The sequence below is a fragment of the Mus musculus genome, chromosome 5 (assembly GCF_000001635.26).
Source record: "Mus musculus strain C57BL/6J chromosome 5, GRCm38.p6 C57BL/6J".
Taxonomy (NCBI): domain Eukaryota; kingdom Metazoa; phylum Chordata; class Mammalia; order Rodentia; family Muridae; genus Mus; species Mus musculus.
This window is the reverse complement of record NC_000071.6, coordinates 87,880,077-87,898,979: the sequence shown is the minus strand read 5'-3', so window position 1 is coordinate 87,898,979 and position 18,903 is coordinate 87,880,077. Positions and strand designations below refer to the sequence as shown.

At 36.1% G+C, this 18,903-nt stretch overlaps 1 protein-coding gene across 2 annotated transcripts; it reads right to left on the bottom strand.

Annotated features, from left to right (window-relative positions):
* Nucleotides 1-4,170: 4,170 nt before the first annotated feature.
* On the bottom strand, nt 4,171-13,970 carry Odam (odontogenic, ameloblast asssociated). Of its 2 annotated transcripts, none has more exons than NM_027128.3 (12): nt 13,934-13,970; nt 13,218-13,283; nt 13,085-13,126; nt 12,377-12,424; nt 11,430-11,660; nt 10,996-11,040; nt 9,513-9,614; nt 8,846-8,893; nt 7,557-7,628; nt 6,512-6,664; nt 6,239-6,297; nt 4,171-5,291 (listed from the first exon to the last, which is right to left on the bottom strand). In NM_027128.3, the coding sequence occupies exons 2-11, from the start codon at nt 13,266-13,268 to the stop codon at nt 6,268-6,270; spliced, it is 822 nt and encodes a 273-aa protein (NP_081404.2). In that variant the 5' UTR covers nt 13,269-13,283; nt 13,934-13,970; the 3' UTR covers nt 4,171-5,291; nt 6,239-6,267. The 2 variants fall into 2 exon arrangements, with proteins under 2 accessions (NP_081404.2, XP_006535272.1); XM_006535209.3 differs by having other exon boundaries at nt 4,746-5,291; nt 11,391-11,660; nt 13,934-13,955.
* Nucleotides 13,971-18,903: the final 4,933 nt, after the last annotated feature.

The following is an 18,903-nucleotide window of genomic DNA, read 5'->3' as shown; positions in this document are numbered from 1 at the left end:
AGCAAACAAACAAACAAACAGCCTAAGTTTACCACATAACCCATCTATATCTGTCCTTGGTGTGTACCCAAAGGACTCAGCTTCCTTAACCATTTCAATCCTATTCATAATAACCTAAGAAATGGAAATGATCTACATGTCCTTCAACCAATAGATAATGGAAATGTAGTATGTATACACTATGGAATGAAATCACGAAATTTGCAAGTAAATGAATAAATAGAACTAGAAAATACTATATTGAGTGAGGTAACCCAGACTCAGAGTCTTAAATTCACTCTCATCTTTGTTCCCACTCCAAATCTTCTGCTATGAGTACACACAAAAACAAGGGAATGAAAAAGGGGCTAGGGAGAGGGAAAAGTGAACTCTAGAGAGCAGAGTAGTGTCAAACAGTTGACAATGAGTGGGGAAAGAGAGAGGGGATTTTAATTGGTGGGGATGGACAATGAAGAAGGAGAATAAGAGGAGGGATAAGAAACAGAATTCTTAGAAAAGACATAGGGACTCAGCTAAAATTTCATATATGTAAGTACGTGTACACACAAAAACACAAACCTATACATACGACCCCCCTCCCGACACACACAGGGTAATAATACTCTCCCCAAGAACCCTAGATTATCTAGCAAAGACCCACAGTAACAGGTATGAGAAACCATTGTCTTTCAAATTGTTGGTCAGGGGAGTTAGATTTCTAAAATATATATTTTATTGATATAGTTTGAGATCACAGACACAGGATTGGGAACCTTTAAGCAATAAATGACAAAAGAGCCTCCCCTTTGAGAATTAGCTTTTATTGTATCAGAGGTAATATGCAAGCTGTTAACTGAGGAAACCAATCAATAGTCCTACCCAGATGTTATGTCTATGAACCACAATGATGACCACAATAGCAAGATGCAATAGTGGTATTCCTATTCTGGTGGTAACCACCTGCTTTCTAATTGGACTCAAGGCCCACTTAACCAGCTACTATAAACCTAGGCAACTATTCATGGATAGAGGGTCCATGAATCTTAGAGGGGAATCTACTATTTTCACTTTAAAAAAAAAAAACAGTATAAATCCCAGCACTCGGGAGGCAGAGGCAGGCAGATTTCTGAGTTCGAGGCCAGACTGGTCTACAAAGTGAGTCCCAGGACAGCCAGAGCTATACAGAGAAACCCTGTCTTGAAAAACCAAAAAAAAAAAAAAAAAAAAAAAAAAGGTCCTCAAAAAAAACAGTATTAGAAAAAAAAAAAAATAGCCAGGTATAGTAGCGCACGCCTTTAATCCCAGCACTCAAAAAGCAGAGGCAGGCAGATTTCTGAGTTCAAGGCCAGCCTGGTCTACGAAGTGAGTTCCAGGACAGCTAGGACTACACAGAGAAACCCTAAAAAAAAAAAAAAAAAAAAAGAAAGAAAGAAAAGAAAGAAAGAAAAAAAACCAACCTAGTATAATATCTAACTGAGTCATAAATTACTTATCTTTATACACACAGATGAATGTGGACCTCACTTCTCATCAAAGAAGCTTCATTTTGCATCAGAAGGAAATCATTTCAAAAAGTCCCAACTAGTCAAGAGGTGAACAATAACTGACTGTGGGGTAGATACCCAGCCCCTGTGCTACACCTACATACAATTTACACTTGCGGCTCAGAGGCTCAAAAAAGCATTACAGAAGTGGCAGTGGGCAGATTGTAAGAGCCAGAGGGTCAGGAAGTCTGTTGTGAGGCTGTGCCTTTCTGCTCTGACAGGGAAGCCATACCCATGAAAACTCAACATCATGGCTGCCTAAACAGTGCCTAAACAATTCCAATGACAGTTGAATTTCCAATGTAGATGGAATTAATTTCCCAGGGTCCACTCTTGATGCTACAGACAATTAACAATTGGAAAGAAAGGAAGAATAAACCCTTAACTGGTTATCCAATACAAAGTGATCAGCCTTAGAAACATATACATGCAAGCAACACTGAATAGACTTGGCATTTTGTATTTATATATTACTCACTTACATGTATTTATGATAACAATGATAAAGAAGAGGAGGACCTATGAATCTGTGAAAGATTGGAGGCAGGGTAAGCAGGAAGAATGGGAGAAATGATGTAGTCATACCATACCCTTAACACTTATAAATAATAACAACATAAAGAAAGTGAAGCAATGGCTGCTAGAAAGGGGAGTGGAAGGAAGGAAGAAAAGAAGAAAGAAGGGAGGAAGGAAAGGAGGAAGGGAGGGAGGGAGGGAGGGAGGGAGGGAGGGAGGGAGGCAGGCAGGCAGACAGGTGGATGTGTATGGAGTGAATGATGGAGGGCGCTATACAAAAAATAAAGTATGAAAATGTTTGAAATGTATGAAAGTGTGATATCAAAATCCATCACTCTGTATGCTATTTTTACTTATTTTTGAGATTATAATTTAATTACAACATTTCTCCCTTTCCCTTCCGCCTTCAAAACTTTTTTACATTCTTCTCCCTGTTCTCTTTTGAGATCATGGCCTCTTTTTCACTAATTGTTATTGAGTATGATAATTTTTAAGATAAATAAATAACTGCTAACAAACAAACAACACCCGCCCCCCCGCCGCCGCCTGATAATCACCTACCAGATCAATGCAGAGGGATATTCTAGAGGAAAACAGATAGAACTCAGAGTACTGTTTTGCCATTTACAAAGCCAGGGACAGTTACCAGACAAGCAGAACTCTGCATGGCTAAAGAAACAGAAAGTAATGCTTAAATCAAAATAAGCTGCAGAAAAGACCACAGACAATTTACACATTGAGGTCAACAGATACAGACAAAAGTAAGTGGAGTAAATGTTAAGGGATCAACAAGAATGTGAAAACATACAAAAGTAGTAACTTCAAAACAGAAAATACACAAATGTCCATTAAGCATAGAAAATTAACATAGACACTTTATCTTGTGTGTTATAAATAATAGGTAAAGTTAGAAAGATAATAATTCTAAGCTCTGTTTAACAGAATTTTTGTCACATCTACTTATCCTATGATCTATCAATAATGATAACTAGAAATAACTTAAATGCTCTAGGAGAATGAATAAAGAAGATATGAATGAAGAATATATATATATATATATATATACATATATATATATATACATATATATATATATATATATGAATGATTGGAACACATCATCAGGAAAATAAATCACAAGAAACTTCGTTTAGAAAGGGAAGCCAGACATGAGAAGTATATGTGATCTTACTAATACAGAGAATTAATGTGTGCTGTGCTGACAATGAAAGCAGGGGTTAGATTGACCAGAAAATATCAGGGCATTCATTCATTCAGATGCTGGCAGCTTCAAAAACAATGGTCAACAGAACATTCAGATTACATTTTCTAAATGCTTTCTCATTCTAAAGATAATGAATAAATAAATAAGACTAAAAACTATTTATTATTATACCTTTAATATCACTAAACCCATCTCATAGTTTTTCTAACTATTGTTCTGACTTGTCCTGAATAGAGACACTACATCACATGTCTCCTTCCTCTCCAGTCTTTAATCATCCCTCTTATTATATTTTCTTTAAAAATTGAGCACTTGGTGATACTAGTTCTAATATTAGAACACACTAATGTTCTAGGGTGTATTTTCAGTACTTGATTTAAATTACACCATAGAAATTTAAGAATAATTTTCTGAGCAGTTGGTTGGAAGTTTGGGAACACAATCCTTTTAGCTGTTGAGCAGCTGGGGTTTATTTTACTTGCAGTGTCTGTTATGTCTGATGTTAAGAGCTCAGTTAAGCACTGAGAATTCCATTCCTTAATTGTATGAACTCAGGGAAAATTGGGCAAAATAAAATGGAAGGTGCAATAGATGACTACTGGGTTGCTTTCCTCAGAGCAAGTAATAGACTCCAGAGTTATAATGCTATTCAGTGTGGAAACAGCTAAGATACTACAAAATATGATCAACTGTAGAACCTAGAACTCCAAATTTAAACAATGTAATATGTATTAATATATAAACTCATTCATCTTTTCTTTAATGTATGTGGATTCATATGCATCTACCAACAAATACATTAGTCATTATTAAATACCAAATTTCCTATTTTTGGATAATTTTTGCTGAAGGCCTGTTGTTGAGAAAAGAAGTTGAAAATAATTTTAGGTTCATGTACAAAGGAGAAAAGTAAGTCTTGTGTACTTCTGTGTTGTTTTTTTTTTTTTTAAAGAAGGGCTTTCAGAAATTCTGAGATTCATGTCTCACTCTCTCCTATTTACAACTGAGAAGAGAAACTAATGTTTAAGTGACACCTTGAATATTCAAACCAAAGAGAGATGAAATCCAAAACCTATGTCTGCAAAATCTGTCCCAGTTTCTGTAGGTCACTGTCACCCTAAACAAACACGCATCTTCCTTTTGTCCATTTGAATTCAGCACCCATCTTTCTATGTAGTTGTGGTGTACTAAGGGCACACACAGTCAATATCTGTTTCAAAACCATTTTGGAGGACCAGGTGTGGTGGTATACAGTTTAAGCACATTCAGAGTCAGGAACTGGTAGATTTCTATGAATACCAGGCCAGCCTGGCCTACCTACTAAGTAGTTCAAGGATAGTCAAGGCTATAGTATGAGATCCTGCCTTAAAAAAAGGCAAAACAGAGCAAAACAAAAACAAATTTGATATTCATGGAGAATGAGTCACAAACAAGCTGAAAGAATGAACCTTGTTCATGGGAAAAATAATCAGATATTGACATGAGAAAAATAGACACATAGTTTAATGTCAACACCAATCAGTGCACTCATCACAAATCTATTAATTAGTACATATTTATTCTCTTGAATGACATAAGTTTAGAGGCATTCTTTATTAACACAGTTATCAAATTAATCTGTTATCATAAGCTTTATTGTGTGTGTGCGCGCACACATGAGTGCACTTGGGTGTCACATGAATGTTTGGAAGATTATCATTGCAATCAAGTTTCACTATATTATGCAATGTTTTAAGAAGGTGTAGCTTTTTGGTTAAATGTGCTTTATTTCTAGTGCTTGCCATTTTCCAGGTTATATAATCCTAGAATATTTGGGAAAAAAGATAGCATTATAAAGATAGAACTTATTCCATGATACATTATTTTTTGTGACATGAATAGTATCTTTTATAAGTAAAGAAATGAGATCAGTGAAGACCCTTTATAATTATTAGACAAACAGAGGCTTTACATCATTAAACAAATTTCTATTAGCATGTAAGTAGAAAATCATCTTTAAAAGACAGCCAAGGTACCATCACATCTCCCTGAAAGTAAGACAGAACAGGATTTCAGTATTAGTAGGCTCCTTTGAATAAAATTGTCTAGCTGCTTGGAAATTGCTTATTAAAGAAACAAACAAACAAAAAAACCACCTCACTGGTTGTTTTACACTGACTGATGCTCACATTGTACTGAAATAGCTTTCAAACTTTGGTACAATCAATTGTTTTCATGATACAAATAGTACATCAAGAAGGGGTTCTTTTGAAGCGGTGTTGATGCTCTTTACTGCTGACTGTGTTTGTTTAGACTCTTTTCACTTGAATGCTGCCCAGTGTTGCTTCTCGTAGAAGGAAGAGTCAGAATAGCGTCATAAAAAAAAATCTGCAATGCTTTACCTTTTAGTTTTCTTTTTAAGTGATGTTGCATGCCTTTGACTGTGTGTTTTTATTTGTAGTATAATTTCAAGGATGCCTTTCTAAAATGTAGCTTCAGTAGCCAAACAAGTTTGTTTAAACAGACAATTAAAACAGTTATATCAAGAATACAATCGGTTAATTTTGAAATTGTTCTACCATTGTACAATTCTTTTGTTATTTTAAGACTTTCATTTAAACAGATAAGGGAATATTGACACTGTCACAATGTTTAGCATGCAAAGAGAAAGAATGACCTAAGAGTGCTGAATATGTAGAAAGCATGAAATTTCTTTTATATAGAAGCAATATATTGAACATTTATAGGAATCATATCAAGTTTAGACTAAAGGCAGACATAACTTGAAAAAGTTAATTGTGATTTTTAAGTTAGGAAAATTTCATAATTGGCATGGTGTTTGTAGGCAGATATAAACACTATCTTGTTACTTTATAATCATTAGGCTAAGAATTTTTCATTAATTTTCTGATGACTTTTCTGTTAAGAATTGTCATGGAATTTAAAGCATAACTTTGGCAAAAATAATAATAATAATAATTATATATATACCTACCAAAACTTCCAAGTGATTTAAGTAATCTCTTATGGTTCTCTTAGACTATCAGTCTTGACCTAGCAAGAAAGAACATCACAAGAGCTCGTATTAAAATAAAAGAAAAATTTCACTCTAACACATTGATGTAAAACAATTTTTAACTGCTTTATCCAGAGTTGAGGCCACATATGATATTACTCATACTTTTATTGTGATGTTTGACCCTATAAATTAGCTTCTCACTTAGATCATAGACATGTATTTCATCAGATGAACCTTTATTCGTTCTACCTTCTGTTCTGGAGCAATAGTTGGATCTATCCCAGAAGTGAAAAAATTGTCGGTGCTGGGCTTTGGTGAAGTTGTAGGCATGAAAACTCCTGCATTATCATGCTTAAAGCTGATTGGTTCTTTTTGTGGATAAAGCAGGCTTCCTTCTACTGGCTGTAGAGATCAAGAACAGGACAATGTGGTTATAACTTCAAGTAGATGTTTAACACTGGGAAGAATATGAAGTTCAAGGAGTGAGCGGCACAGGCAGGCATCACGTTAAAAGTTTGTGTCTTCATTAGCATTTTTAGCTCATAAGCTATCTTAGAAAGGTTGTGATTATATTTAAAAACTATGCTTGTACACTAACAACCACTTTTATATTGACTCTTGAGAACATCATATATGTCTGCTACGTTTTATGATTATAGCCACACCACATTTTCCCTTTTAACTTCTTCTGAAGTCTCCTAGCACATCTCCCTCCCAACTTCTGCTTCTCCTCCTCTTCTTCCTCCTCCTTCTGCTTCCTCTTTTTCTTTTTTAAAAATTATACCCACTGCATTAAATTAGTTATGTTATTTTGTACATTGGTGTGGACCATCCACTAATGCATGCATGGATTAATTGTCACCACCAAAACCAAATGACTCTGACTCTCTCTGTCTCTCTGTCTCTCTCTGTCTCTTTCTCTCTGTTTGTGTCTTTGTCTCTTTGTCTGTGTCTCTGTCTCTCTCTGTCTGTCTGTCTGTCTGTCTGTCTGTCTGTCTGTCGGTCTCTCTCTCTCTCTCTCTCTCTCTCTCTCTCTCTCTCTCTTTCCTCAAGCCACTGCCAACTGCCAAAAACCCTCAGCTTTTGACAAAAGCACAGAAGAGTTTCTGGATGAAAATTCTCACTAAATATTTGAGGGACTGAATGATTTAGATCTTGACTTTTAGCGATTACAGGGGGTGAACTCAATAATTTTTTGACATAAGTGTTTATATTAAAATGAATACCCCTGGAGGACCTTCTAAGTTCACTACTCAATTTCCAGTTGCTGCAAATGTTTTGTAAGGACTCTTACCATTCCAGGAGTTTCTGGAGCTGTGCCTACAAAGCTGTCAAAAGCTAAGTGCTGCTGCCCTCCTGGTACCCCCTGAAGAAGCAGAAAGTTAACGATATTTAAATCAGTGACAGATCATCACACATTCTTCTGCCAGCCATTGCACTCAAGCAGTCATCGGCTTTTTCACAGGCTGGACCTAGATTGCCTCGCTCATATGTAGCAGATGTGCAGCTTGACCTTCATGTGGGTCCTGAACAACTGGAAACAGGCTATCAAAAAAGCTGTTGCCAGGAGCCGGGCGTGGTGGCACACGCCTTTAATCCCAGCACTCAGGAGGCAGAGGTAGGTCGATTTCTGAGTTCGAGGCCAGCCTGGTCTACAAAGTGAGTTCCAGGACAGCTAGGGCTATACAGAGAAACCCTGTCTCTGAAAAAAAAAAAAAAAAAAAAAAAAAAGGCTGTTGCCTATATGTGGGGTATGTCCTACTAGATGGGCTACCTTGTTTGGCCTCAGGGGGAGAGGATGCTGTCTAGCCTCAGACTTGATGCACCTGGGTGTGTGTGCGTGATACCCAGGAAGACTCATACCTGCTCAGAGAAGGAGAGGGAAGATGGGAGGCGCGGGGGAGGATGGGAGAAGATTACGGGAGTGGACCAGAAAGGGGGCAGAGAGAGGGATGTAAAGTGAATAAGTAAAAAGAAAACAAGGGAGGAGGGAGGGAGAGGGAGGGAGAGGGAGAGAGAGAGAGAGAGAGAGAGAGAGAGAGAGAGAGAGAGAGAGAGAGAGAGAGAGAGAGAGAGAGAGAGAGAGAGAGAGAGAGAGAGAGAGAGAGAGAGAGAGAGAGAGAGAGAGAGAGAGAAGCATTCCTGGCAGGTGTTCCTCCAGTTAGGATTCAGAGTAGAGCATTGGTTTCATAGAAGGGTGTTTTGAACATGATGAAGTTAGAAAGGTGAATTTTTATATTGTTTTTGTTTTTTGTTTTTTGTTTTTTGTTTTTTGTTTTGTGAGCCCTTTATAGCCTCAGTAATAGTGTCAGGCCTTGGGACCTCCCCTTGAGCTGGATCCTACTTTGGGCCTGTTGCTGGACCTTCTTTTCCTCAGATTCCTCTCCATTTACAGCCCTGTAAGAAATCTTTTTATGATTTCTTATTTATGTTCTCATAGCAATGTGTATATAATTCTGACTTCATTCATCTAGAAGTGTTTTCTGGATTTTTTTTTTCTATCTGAAAGATACCCATGTTTTTAATAGACAAGCAAGTAGCTCCAAATATATTTTCAGAAATCAAAATTATGTATTTACTCACAGGTTCTGCTTGTGGTGGTGCGAATCCAAATTGATTATAGAAAGGTATCTGCCAGAATTTTGAGAAAGGTGTTAGACTTATTGTGATGATTTTTGACATAAATTTCTGAGAAATGATTACTTAAAATTACTTATCTTTTACATTAACCAAATGCTTTTGGAGAATCCACATGCTTTAGTTTCAAAATATTAACATTAAATGTCAAGATATCTTTTAATGCCAAATCATAAGAAATCTTAATTTACATTAAAATTCTCAGAAGTTTTGCTATGTTTGCAAAACTGAAATATAGTTATCAAATTGTGTCTTAGGTTCTAGTGACCACAAATATTTTTCTTAGCAATCTTTTATATCTTGATATTTTAAATATATTCACATATATGTCTTTATATTTAAGTGATGAATTCTTCTAGATTCTGAATGTGAGAAACATCAAATTGAGGGGAAAAATCAATTTTGAGCCTTATTTCATTAGAACCATTTGCTGATTTTACTCCTTATAATTATAGGTTTATTATACAGGTGTGCTAAGAGGAGAGCTACTATGTCCTATTCTGTGAGGTCAAGTGGTCAAGAACATGCACTCGATATTCTTAATTATTCTTTCTGCAGGGAAATTACCTTATTCTGAAATTGAACCACAGACTAAACCAAACCCTCACAGTACCTGTTCCTCAAATAGCTGCTGCCCTGTGTGCTGTGGTGAGGATGTGACGGTCTGAGGCTGCTCCCAGGGCAGAAGCATGTAAACTGGATAGTACTGAAACATCTGTAGACATGGGAGTACATGAGGGAGCCCATTAGATCAGGATGTGCAATGCTCTTCACTCTTTTACCATTGTTAATACTGTAAAGTTGGTTACACAGGTATGAACTACCATTCCCAGCAAATGTACTATGCATAGCAGATGTACAGTGCTTCTCAAATTGTGAAACAACTTGAACCCAACATGAAACAGGACTTCATTTGTAAGAATACATATTCAAACACGTTTGGCTATAATAGATTAAACTAAGGTAGGAAGCATGCCAAGAGTGAAAATCACCCATTAAGCCTTTAAAGACCTAAGAATGTTTGTCTGGTTGGGTAGAGTTTTAATATCTCAGGTTTAACATAGAGCTTAGGAGTTTATAATTCTAGAAATAGCCCACAAAGCTTTTGACATAAGCCTATGCAGAGAGCCACTGTATTAGTGGTTGAAAAGGGGGTAGAGGACTGACTTCTAACAGGCATTTGGTTCATAGGGTTAAGATACTTAATCTCATTAAATCTATGTTTCCTGGACCTTAAAATGAAGTAATTGTATTTGTCACATATCTGACTCACTACATACCTAAGGATATACAGTGAGATAATGTCTAGAATTGTGTTATTATGTAATGACAGTGTGAGTGAAACTTAATTACATAATTATACTTATAGAAGATCCAAGCAGAATAACTTTGTTTGAACAAGTCAACAGTCTTCATGTGAATCACAATTTATATATAGCCGTGTTCCTTTGAATCTGAGTTATTATACAATTGATTATCCTAATATTGACAGGGTTTCTATAGTCACATAATTTATTAGTTTAATATTAATTTTTTTCTTCCTGAAGAGAAATACTCATTTAATTATAATATGGAATTATATTTTAAATACTGCATAAAAGAGACTGGGAAAGTTTTCAGAGGAAATTTTATAATAGGCCAATAATGTGTGTTAGTGTTATTTATAATAATAAATATGATTATAATCATATATGCTATTTATAACTACACACCAGGTACAAATGCAAAATCATATGAAACAAAATTTGGGAAGGCAAAATGTCAACTCATGTTTTTATTTTTTAGCTCTTCCCCAGTGCTGGAACTTAAATACAGAGAAGACATGCTACTGGTCTTATTGAACTCATCACTTCCAGCATAGTTATGTCATAGGTATTCAAGGGTCCTAGAGACTCATTTCAGCTGCCTGTTTTTAAAAAAATCAGGTTAGGCCAACATCAGCAGATGCCCAAAAGCCACTTATGGTGCCTCTAGACAGTGGTGTGTGGTACACAGCCTTAACAGCCCTGATACTGGAAACCCAAGGGAACAAAAGGGAGTAAAAAGGAGAGTGAAATGAGCCTTTCTGTCTTTGTCAAGGAATTCTCTTCACTTACCTGTGTTTGATCTTGAGGTACTTTGACAGGTACCACATAGGACATCTGAGGAAAAGAATAGTCACAAAGTCATATAAGCAAATTACTCTTGACTTGTTATTTGCAATTCTTGGTTTGATTTCCCTAGATCTAGCTTCCCATGAATCATTTCATTAGCAATGCTCCATTAAAGTTTCTCTTCTACATGAGCTATAATTCATACAAATTCTGCTCCCACATGGTGTTTTAGTTCCTGGTTATTGACTATATTCTAGGGCAATTGGTTTTAATGTTATTTTTATGTTAAAAATCAGACTATATAAGGAGATACTTTCAGGGGTGGTTGCAATAGTAGAGGAGAAAACTTCATAAAAATCCTGTCATATTTTCAAGCTAATTCACAATAACCTTCATACCCTATCTGACAGCAGCAAGATGGAAGAAGCTTCACTTACAGGGCTAGCACTCTGCTGGGTCTGAGGTGGTGTCTGCTGCTGAGAGAGGTCTGGCTGGCCAGCCTGGCCTCCTTGGGCAAGTCCAACCTGTCTTGATAAAGGTATCTGATTTGGGAATAGTCCAGCAAAGCTCTCTAGTGTTGAGAGAGTAAACTGTGGGCGTCCTGAGACCTGAGCCTGCTGCTGCTGCAGAAACCCAGGGAAGGGAGGAATCCAGGAGTTGAAGGCACCCTGTGAAAAGCAAAGATAGAAGGCAATGGTTACTCTTTTATGAGAAAGAAAGGGAGAAAGGAAGGAAGAAAGAAAGAAAGAAAGAAAGAAAGAAAGAAAGAAAGAAAGGAAGGAAGGAAGGAAGGAAGGAAGGAAGGAAGACAAGGAAAGAAAGAAAGAAAGAAAGAAAGAAAGAAAGAAAGAAAGAAAGAAAGAAAGAAAGAAAGAAAGAAAGAAAGAAATTGAAATCAACCCCCAGTAAGAAAGGCAAAAAGAGAAGACAGCATCTCAACAACTAATAAATGTCACAGTTTTCAAATGATGAGAAACATGGAACACAAAGTTAATAAAACAGCGCAAGTTTCTGCAGATCTTTGACTGGAATCAAAAGACCTGCCCCCTACTCCTCATGGTTGGCTATATGTGGCTTGTTTAAAAAAATTAAGTGTGTCAAAAATCAACAGAATTACTATGTGGCACATAACAATTTTTTTTTTACAACTCCAAAGCTGCCCCCCTTCCAGTCTCCTCTCATTGAGTTCCTTCCCTCCCCCATCTCTCCTCCCCTTCTCTTCTGCAAGGATGGAGGCCTCCTTGATATCTCCCCACCCTAGTTCATCAAGTTATACCATTTTTTAAAACAAGTATAAGTAAATGCATTTTGTTCTCATCCCATACCATAAGAAATGCTCATTAGAAATATATTCCCTTTGAACTAAACCATTACATAGCAGTACCTGGAACTGCAGTGGCAAAAGTTGACCATTATTAAGATTCAGGAGTAGCTGGAAAAGGAGAGACAAGATGGAAACTAGATGACTATGCAGTCTGAAATGCTTTCTGTAGATAGAGTACAAGGCAGTGCTGGTTGATCAACTCTCAATTTGAAGGGCCACATTTCCCCAACAAGACTGCATTAAATCACAGTGATTAGATAAGTTAGAGTTGAAAGCAAGGCTTGGGTTTAACAGTGCCATTCCTACTGTGTACAAGAGTGCACAGTTTCGGCTCATCCCAGTGGCTTGGGTATTTTCTATGTTTATACATTGATTTTTGAGATCCACATAGGGAGCTATTGGAACAAATTGTGTTTGGGGAATTAGAAGGAGGAAAAACACTCTTTAACAAGGTACACAGGAAAACAGCCATGCAACTCGGGAATATGTTTAGAAATGTTTAATTTAAGGCCCATTGGACACACAAACTTTATATGCCCCAGAACAGGGGAACGCCAGGGCCAAAAAGGGGGAGTGGGCGGGTAGGGGAGTGGGGGTGGGTGGGTATGGGGGACTTTTGGTATAGCATTGGAAATGTAAATGAGCTAAATACCTAATAAAAAATGGAAAAAAAAAAAAGACCTACAGGGCTGGATGCAGAATTTTATCTCTTCCCAGTGTGTCTTCACATACAGAATGCAGGAGAATGTTTTAATAACTTAAACTAACCTCATGACTGTTGCTAGCAGACAATAGACGCTGCGAGATAAGCTAAAAAAAGAAAAAAAGAAACAAAGAAAAGCTGTGAAGCGGGGTAAATGCATGGGTTTATATGTAATCTGAAGCACAATGAAACACTTACCGGGGCTGATGATGAGGCTCCTATGAGTCCAAGAAGAATTATAATTTTCATTTTCAGATGGTATACCTATAGAGCAAGTTGTGACACATGGCTTTAAAAGAGACTTTTTGCTTAAAGTTTAATGACCAAAATAAAGACTGGCAAATTCATCAGACCACCTATCAAATCCAAGTAAACAGTTGATTCAGTTCTTCAAGTCTAATGTTTTACGGCTCAAAATAAAATGTTCTTATAATAACCATTGTCTCATTTTCTCTCAGTGTAGCTATTTATGGGGAAGAGCTGTTTGCTTGACCATAAAGTTCATTTAGTGGCAGGTGATTGTTAGGCTCTGACAGAAGTGAATGCCCTGTGGAGCCCCCTACCTGGAGTTTAACTGACTGGATTCTTATTATTAGGATGATCTTAATGTTCTTAGTGAAAAGGCATCATAACAAAAATCTAAGAATCCTAAGCAAAAGAGAAAAATTTCCACTAGAAGTCTAATACTGCTGATTATTAACTGTAGTGGTCATAGCACTACAAGGGACAGGAAAGGGAAATGGCAGTAGTGATGCATATCATAGCATAACTAGTGGACACTTCTTGTCTCCTGCCTCTACTTGAAGAGTTCCCACCATATTTCATATCCCAGACATAGACAAACAATAGAGTGCCCATGGTAGTGCATCAGAGCTGGGCTCTTAAACTACCAAAGCAAAGATTTGATATCTTACCTTACTTCTTTGCAAGATCTGTGCCCCTTTCTTTCTCAGTCTGCTGTTCAGATCCTCTTAAAATTTAAAACCCATCTTTAGAAAAAAAAAGGGACCAATCATGATTGAAAGGGACCAGTGATTCAGTGGGTTTTAGACAATGGCTTAGCTAATAACCCCTTTCCTAATCATCTTTGTGGTGTATGGATTCCCACACCCTAAGTAATGCCTTTCAATTACCCCAAAGACATTTTTCTGTGCTCGCTCCTGGCTTTTTCTTGGTCATGACTAACTCCCCTAGGCTAATTTTGTTCCACTCCTTTTTATCATTTTAAAAATGGATAACTTAAATAAGTAACCCAAAAATCCTTTACTAAATTCAAGACCAAATTATTGATCTTTTTAACTTTGAGAAAAAAATTCAGACTGAAGACAGAACACAGATATTAGTACATATTCAAAGCATGGTTGCTGACAAATATTATCCAGTGTTCTGATACTAGGTTGAGGTAAGATGAGGTGGATTGTCTTAAGTTTTTTTAAATTAAGTTTTAATTAATCTCATACACTATATCCTGGCCACAGCTTCCCCATCCTCCACTGTTTTCAGCTTCTCCTCTTCCCAAGATTCACATCCTCTCTGCTGTTCTTCAGAAGAGAGTTGTCTTCTAAGTGACATCAACCAAACATGGCAAAATGAGATACATTAAGACAAGGCAAAAGTCCTCTTGTCAAAGCTGGGCCAGGCAACCCAATAGGAGGTAAAGAGCCCCAAGAGCAGGCAAGAGTCAGAGACACGCTATTCCCACTCTAAGGATCATTTTTAGAGGTCATCACTTAAACCTTTTAACAACAATGGTGAATATCCTTCTTTTTCTAAAATAAAATTTTAAAAATCTGAATTTCTATATGTCTACGAAATGAATGACCTTAAGTTAATCAACATGAATCACAGTTTCTTACGGTTTCCGATATTGAAAGTATAACAGTATGATTAACTAAACATTATTTGAATTCATTTATTTCAAAGAATTGAGTGTTTATTCTGAGTGTCAATATTTTATATTCTAATGTTCTAGGATCACAAGTATTCTGATGAAAAATTATCAATTAATTTCCATTATGTGGGAATTACTTGGTTAATTTGTTCTTATCATGTAATGAAAACAAAAGCTAATGGCTTTCTAAAACAAAGTTTAATAAAAACTTTCCTAACAAAATGGAACTTAGAGTTTGAGCATTGGATATCTGTGCAGCAAATGGAATCCCTAAAAGTCTAAATCATTTATTAAAATAACATGACCTTTTATCATATGAAAGAAGAGAAGTTACCGCTAGGTTTTATATGTATCAAAAAAATCTCAACATTAGATATTTAGACTCTGCTAGAATGTGATAGCTAATATACTGAAACTCGGTAAAAAAAAAAAAATCTCAAGACTAGATATTTAGGCTATGTTAAAATGTGATAGCTAATTTACTGAAACTCTCTACTTAATATAATAACCATTCCAGGCTTAAAAATGTAGACAATTAATTAAGTGGTTAAACTAGATAGAAGGGTTTTTTTTCATATTTACACACACACACACACACACACACACACACACACACACACACATGATATGTGTATATAGACAGACTTTGGCTTACTTTTGAATATTTCCAAATTAAACTAAATATACTGTAAGTTAACAGTCACTTGAGAATTTCTGTTACATCCCACATGACCCAGGCAGCTAACCCCACTACTGAGTCAGAAATTTGCCAAGGATTTGAACTAAACTGAGATGGCAATATCCTGATGTGAATAGCTTCATTTTGCTTTACTCTTCAAGTCTGAAGATAATTAAGAGGCTTTATTTGAATTTTCCATTAGCTGACTATCTTAAAGAAAAGTAGTTGAGTGGCTGGACAGAAGGCTTTATGGTTAAAAGCACTTACCTTCTTCTCAGCACCTCACGGTACCTTCTCCAAAATTGACCATATAAACGGTCACAAAACAGGCCTCAACAGATACAAGAAAATTGAAATATCCCATGCATCCTGTCAGATCACCACAGACTAAGGTTGGTCTTCAAGAGCAATAAAAACAACAGAAAGCCCACAAACCCATGGAAGCTGAACAATGCCCTACTCAATGATAACTCGGACAAGGAAGAAATAAAGAAAGAAATTAAAGACCTTTTAGAATTTAATGAAAATGAAGGCACAGCATATCCAAATTTATGGGACACAATGAAATCAGTATTAAGAGGAAAACTCATAGCTCTAAGTGCCTTCAAAAAGAAACTGGAGAGAGCATACACTAGCAGCTTGACAGCACACCTAAATGCTCTAGAACAAAAAGAAGCAAATACACCCAAGAGGAGTAGATGGAAGGAAATAATCAAACTCAGGGCTGAAATCAACCAAGTGTAAACAAAAAGAACTATACAAAGAATTAACAAAACCAGGAGCTGGTTGTTTGAGAAAGATTTTTCTTTCTTTCTTTCTTTCTTTCTTTCTTTCTTTCTTTCTTTCTTTCTTTCTTTCTTTCTTTCTTTCTTTCTTTTTCCTTCCTTCTTTCCTTCCTTCCTTCCTTCCTCTCTATCTTTCTTTCTCTCTTTATCTTTCTTTCTCTCTCTCTTTCCTCTTTTTCTTTTGTTCTTTTGTTCTTTTATTGTTCTTTTTTTGTTTTTTTTTTTTGTTTTTGATTTTTGTTTTTTGTTTTATATATCAAATACAGTCTAACAGGACTAAAACTGAAAAAGGAAACTTGAGAAAATATCTCCATCAGATTGTCTAGTAGGCAAAAGATTATTGAGTATTTTCTTGGCTGATGATTTACTCTTGCAAGTGCCATCCCTGAACAGCTGGAATAAGAAATCAATCTGCACAAGATAATAATCATATTTCTTCACAACCTCTTCTTCAGTGCCAGCCTCCTCCAAGTTCATGTTTGATTTTCTGTCCTGACTACCATTGATAATGTACTGTAAGATATAAAATGAAATAAACTCTTTCCTCTCCAAACAAACAAACAAAACACTAAAAATGAAAAAAACAGAAACAAACCAAAACAACAACAACAAGAACAACCTCCCCCAAGCTCCCACAAAACAAAACAAAACCAAAACAAAACAAACCAAACCAAAACAAAACAAAACAAAATTCTTGCTGCTCTTGTAGAAGACCTGGGTTTGGGTCTCAGTGCCAACATTATATGGCTCAAAACTACATGTAGCTATGGTTCCCGAAGGCTTGAAACTATTTTCTGGCTTCCATTGACAATCCCCACATGCACATACATGTATGTGGGCACACACAAATGTATATAAGATTAAAAACAATTTAAAATGTAGTTAAAACTTACCATATATGTAACAGTTGACACACCTAGAAAACAACAGCCCATGCCTTAATATATGATAACTTCCAAGTCCCTATATCATTGTAAGCAAAGATATACCTGAGGGGAGAGGAAGACCTTGTTTCTATACTGCAGTGTGCATGTTGAGTGTGCCTATTTGTCATATTCAAGACTGTTGTACATGTGCCCTTCCTATAATTACATCATTTATGTAGAACACATTTCATTAAGTTTTGTTGAATAAATGATTTATATAATTTAAGTGAGGAAAAAGATCCAGTGCTATATATAGGTCCAGATCATTCAGTATAGGTTAAGGTTCAAGGACACAGGATGAGAAAATCCTGAACCAGACAGATATTGTAACTGGACGTCATTATTTTGTTTTCGTTCATTCACCAGCACAAAACAAAACTTCATTCAAATAAAAAGGTGAAACTACATGGATCAAATGCACATGACTGTTGGATTAGGTACCAGTGAAATTATTCATATCTGTGCTCTGTCTTAGTAACCTAAATGTTGACATGACTTAGTTTTTTTAAGAATCCACCAAGAGGCTCACAGAATACTGTTGTGAAGTTGACTACTGTTCTGTGGATTATGAAAAATAAATCTGAACTTTGGCACTCCTTAAAATAAAATGATTTTTGTAATACATGATCTATAATTTCCAGGAATTTCTAATACATACCTATATAGCAAAGATGAAAAAGATGAGGCTCAAGAGGTCCAGCATCTTTCTTCATTGTTTATCCAGTGACACAAATAGTTACTGGGAAGCCATGTCCTTGCCAGGCACCAAAGGAACCTTGGTGTTAGGAATAAGAGTTATGGTTGTAGTTTCTAAGAGAATTAAAAATTTTAATTTAATTTAATTCATTGTCAAAAATGTGTGAGAGGTGGCTGCTGAGGTGGCTCAGCAGTTAAGAGCACTGCCTACTTTTCCAGAGTACCTAGATTGGATTTTTAGCACCCACTGAGAAATTTACAACTATCTGTAACTTTATTTCCAAGGAATCTCACACCATTTTTTAGTTTCCATGAGCAACAAGGAAGACAAGTACTTTACATTCATATAACTACATACAGGAAATAGAAATAAATAAATAAATAAATAAATAAATAAATAAATAAATAAATAAGAAAGTACCCAAATTTTGGTTAGAATTCTAGTCCTTTGATTCTGGATCTAGCATTATTCTAAGGAATATACATATCTAACTTGAGAGGGAAACACATAGTACCATAATAATTCTAACTAATAGAAAAAGTATAAATTTGAGTGAGTTTACATATTCTCAGAAATGGAAGATTTTTGTGACCAAGAATTACTTCATTAGTAGATTTTTCAGAAAAACCACTGGATGAGAATCCCAGATCTAAAGAAAGAAATCAGTATCTTCCTGAAATTCAGGAAGAATCCATCCCAGGGAAAGAGACAAGACACAGTGAAGAAGACACAGCAGTTCCATTTGCAATCAACAAAAACAGCAGTGTAACTGAAGTAACACTGGAAATGAGAGAACGGTCCCAAGAGCTGGTACCCCTTGAGAAGCAATCTCAAGGAAAAAAGCATAAGGTGCCCAGGACTCCTGACAAGCCAGGAAGGAAGGAAGACTTCAATAAGGGATCCTAT

Bases quoted from the DNA above. Each gene is read 5' to 3' on its own strand.
- Odam (XM_006535209.3), bottom strand. From the start codon at position 13,268: ATGAAAATTATAATTCTTCTTGGACTCATAGGAGCCTCATCATCAGCC. The intron at 11,041-11,390 runs GTATGAAGGTTA...TCTTTTCCTCAG, and splicing joins TCTTGCTGCTGTCAGATAGG to ATGTCCTATGTGGTACCTGT. The intron at 6,665-7,556 runs GTAAGAGTCCTT...TGATCTCTACAG, and splicing joins CTCCAGAAACTCCTGGAATG to CCAGTAGAAGGAAGCCTGCT.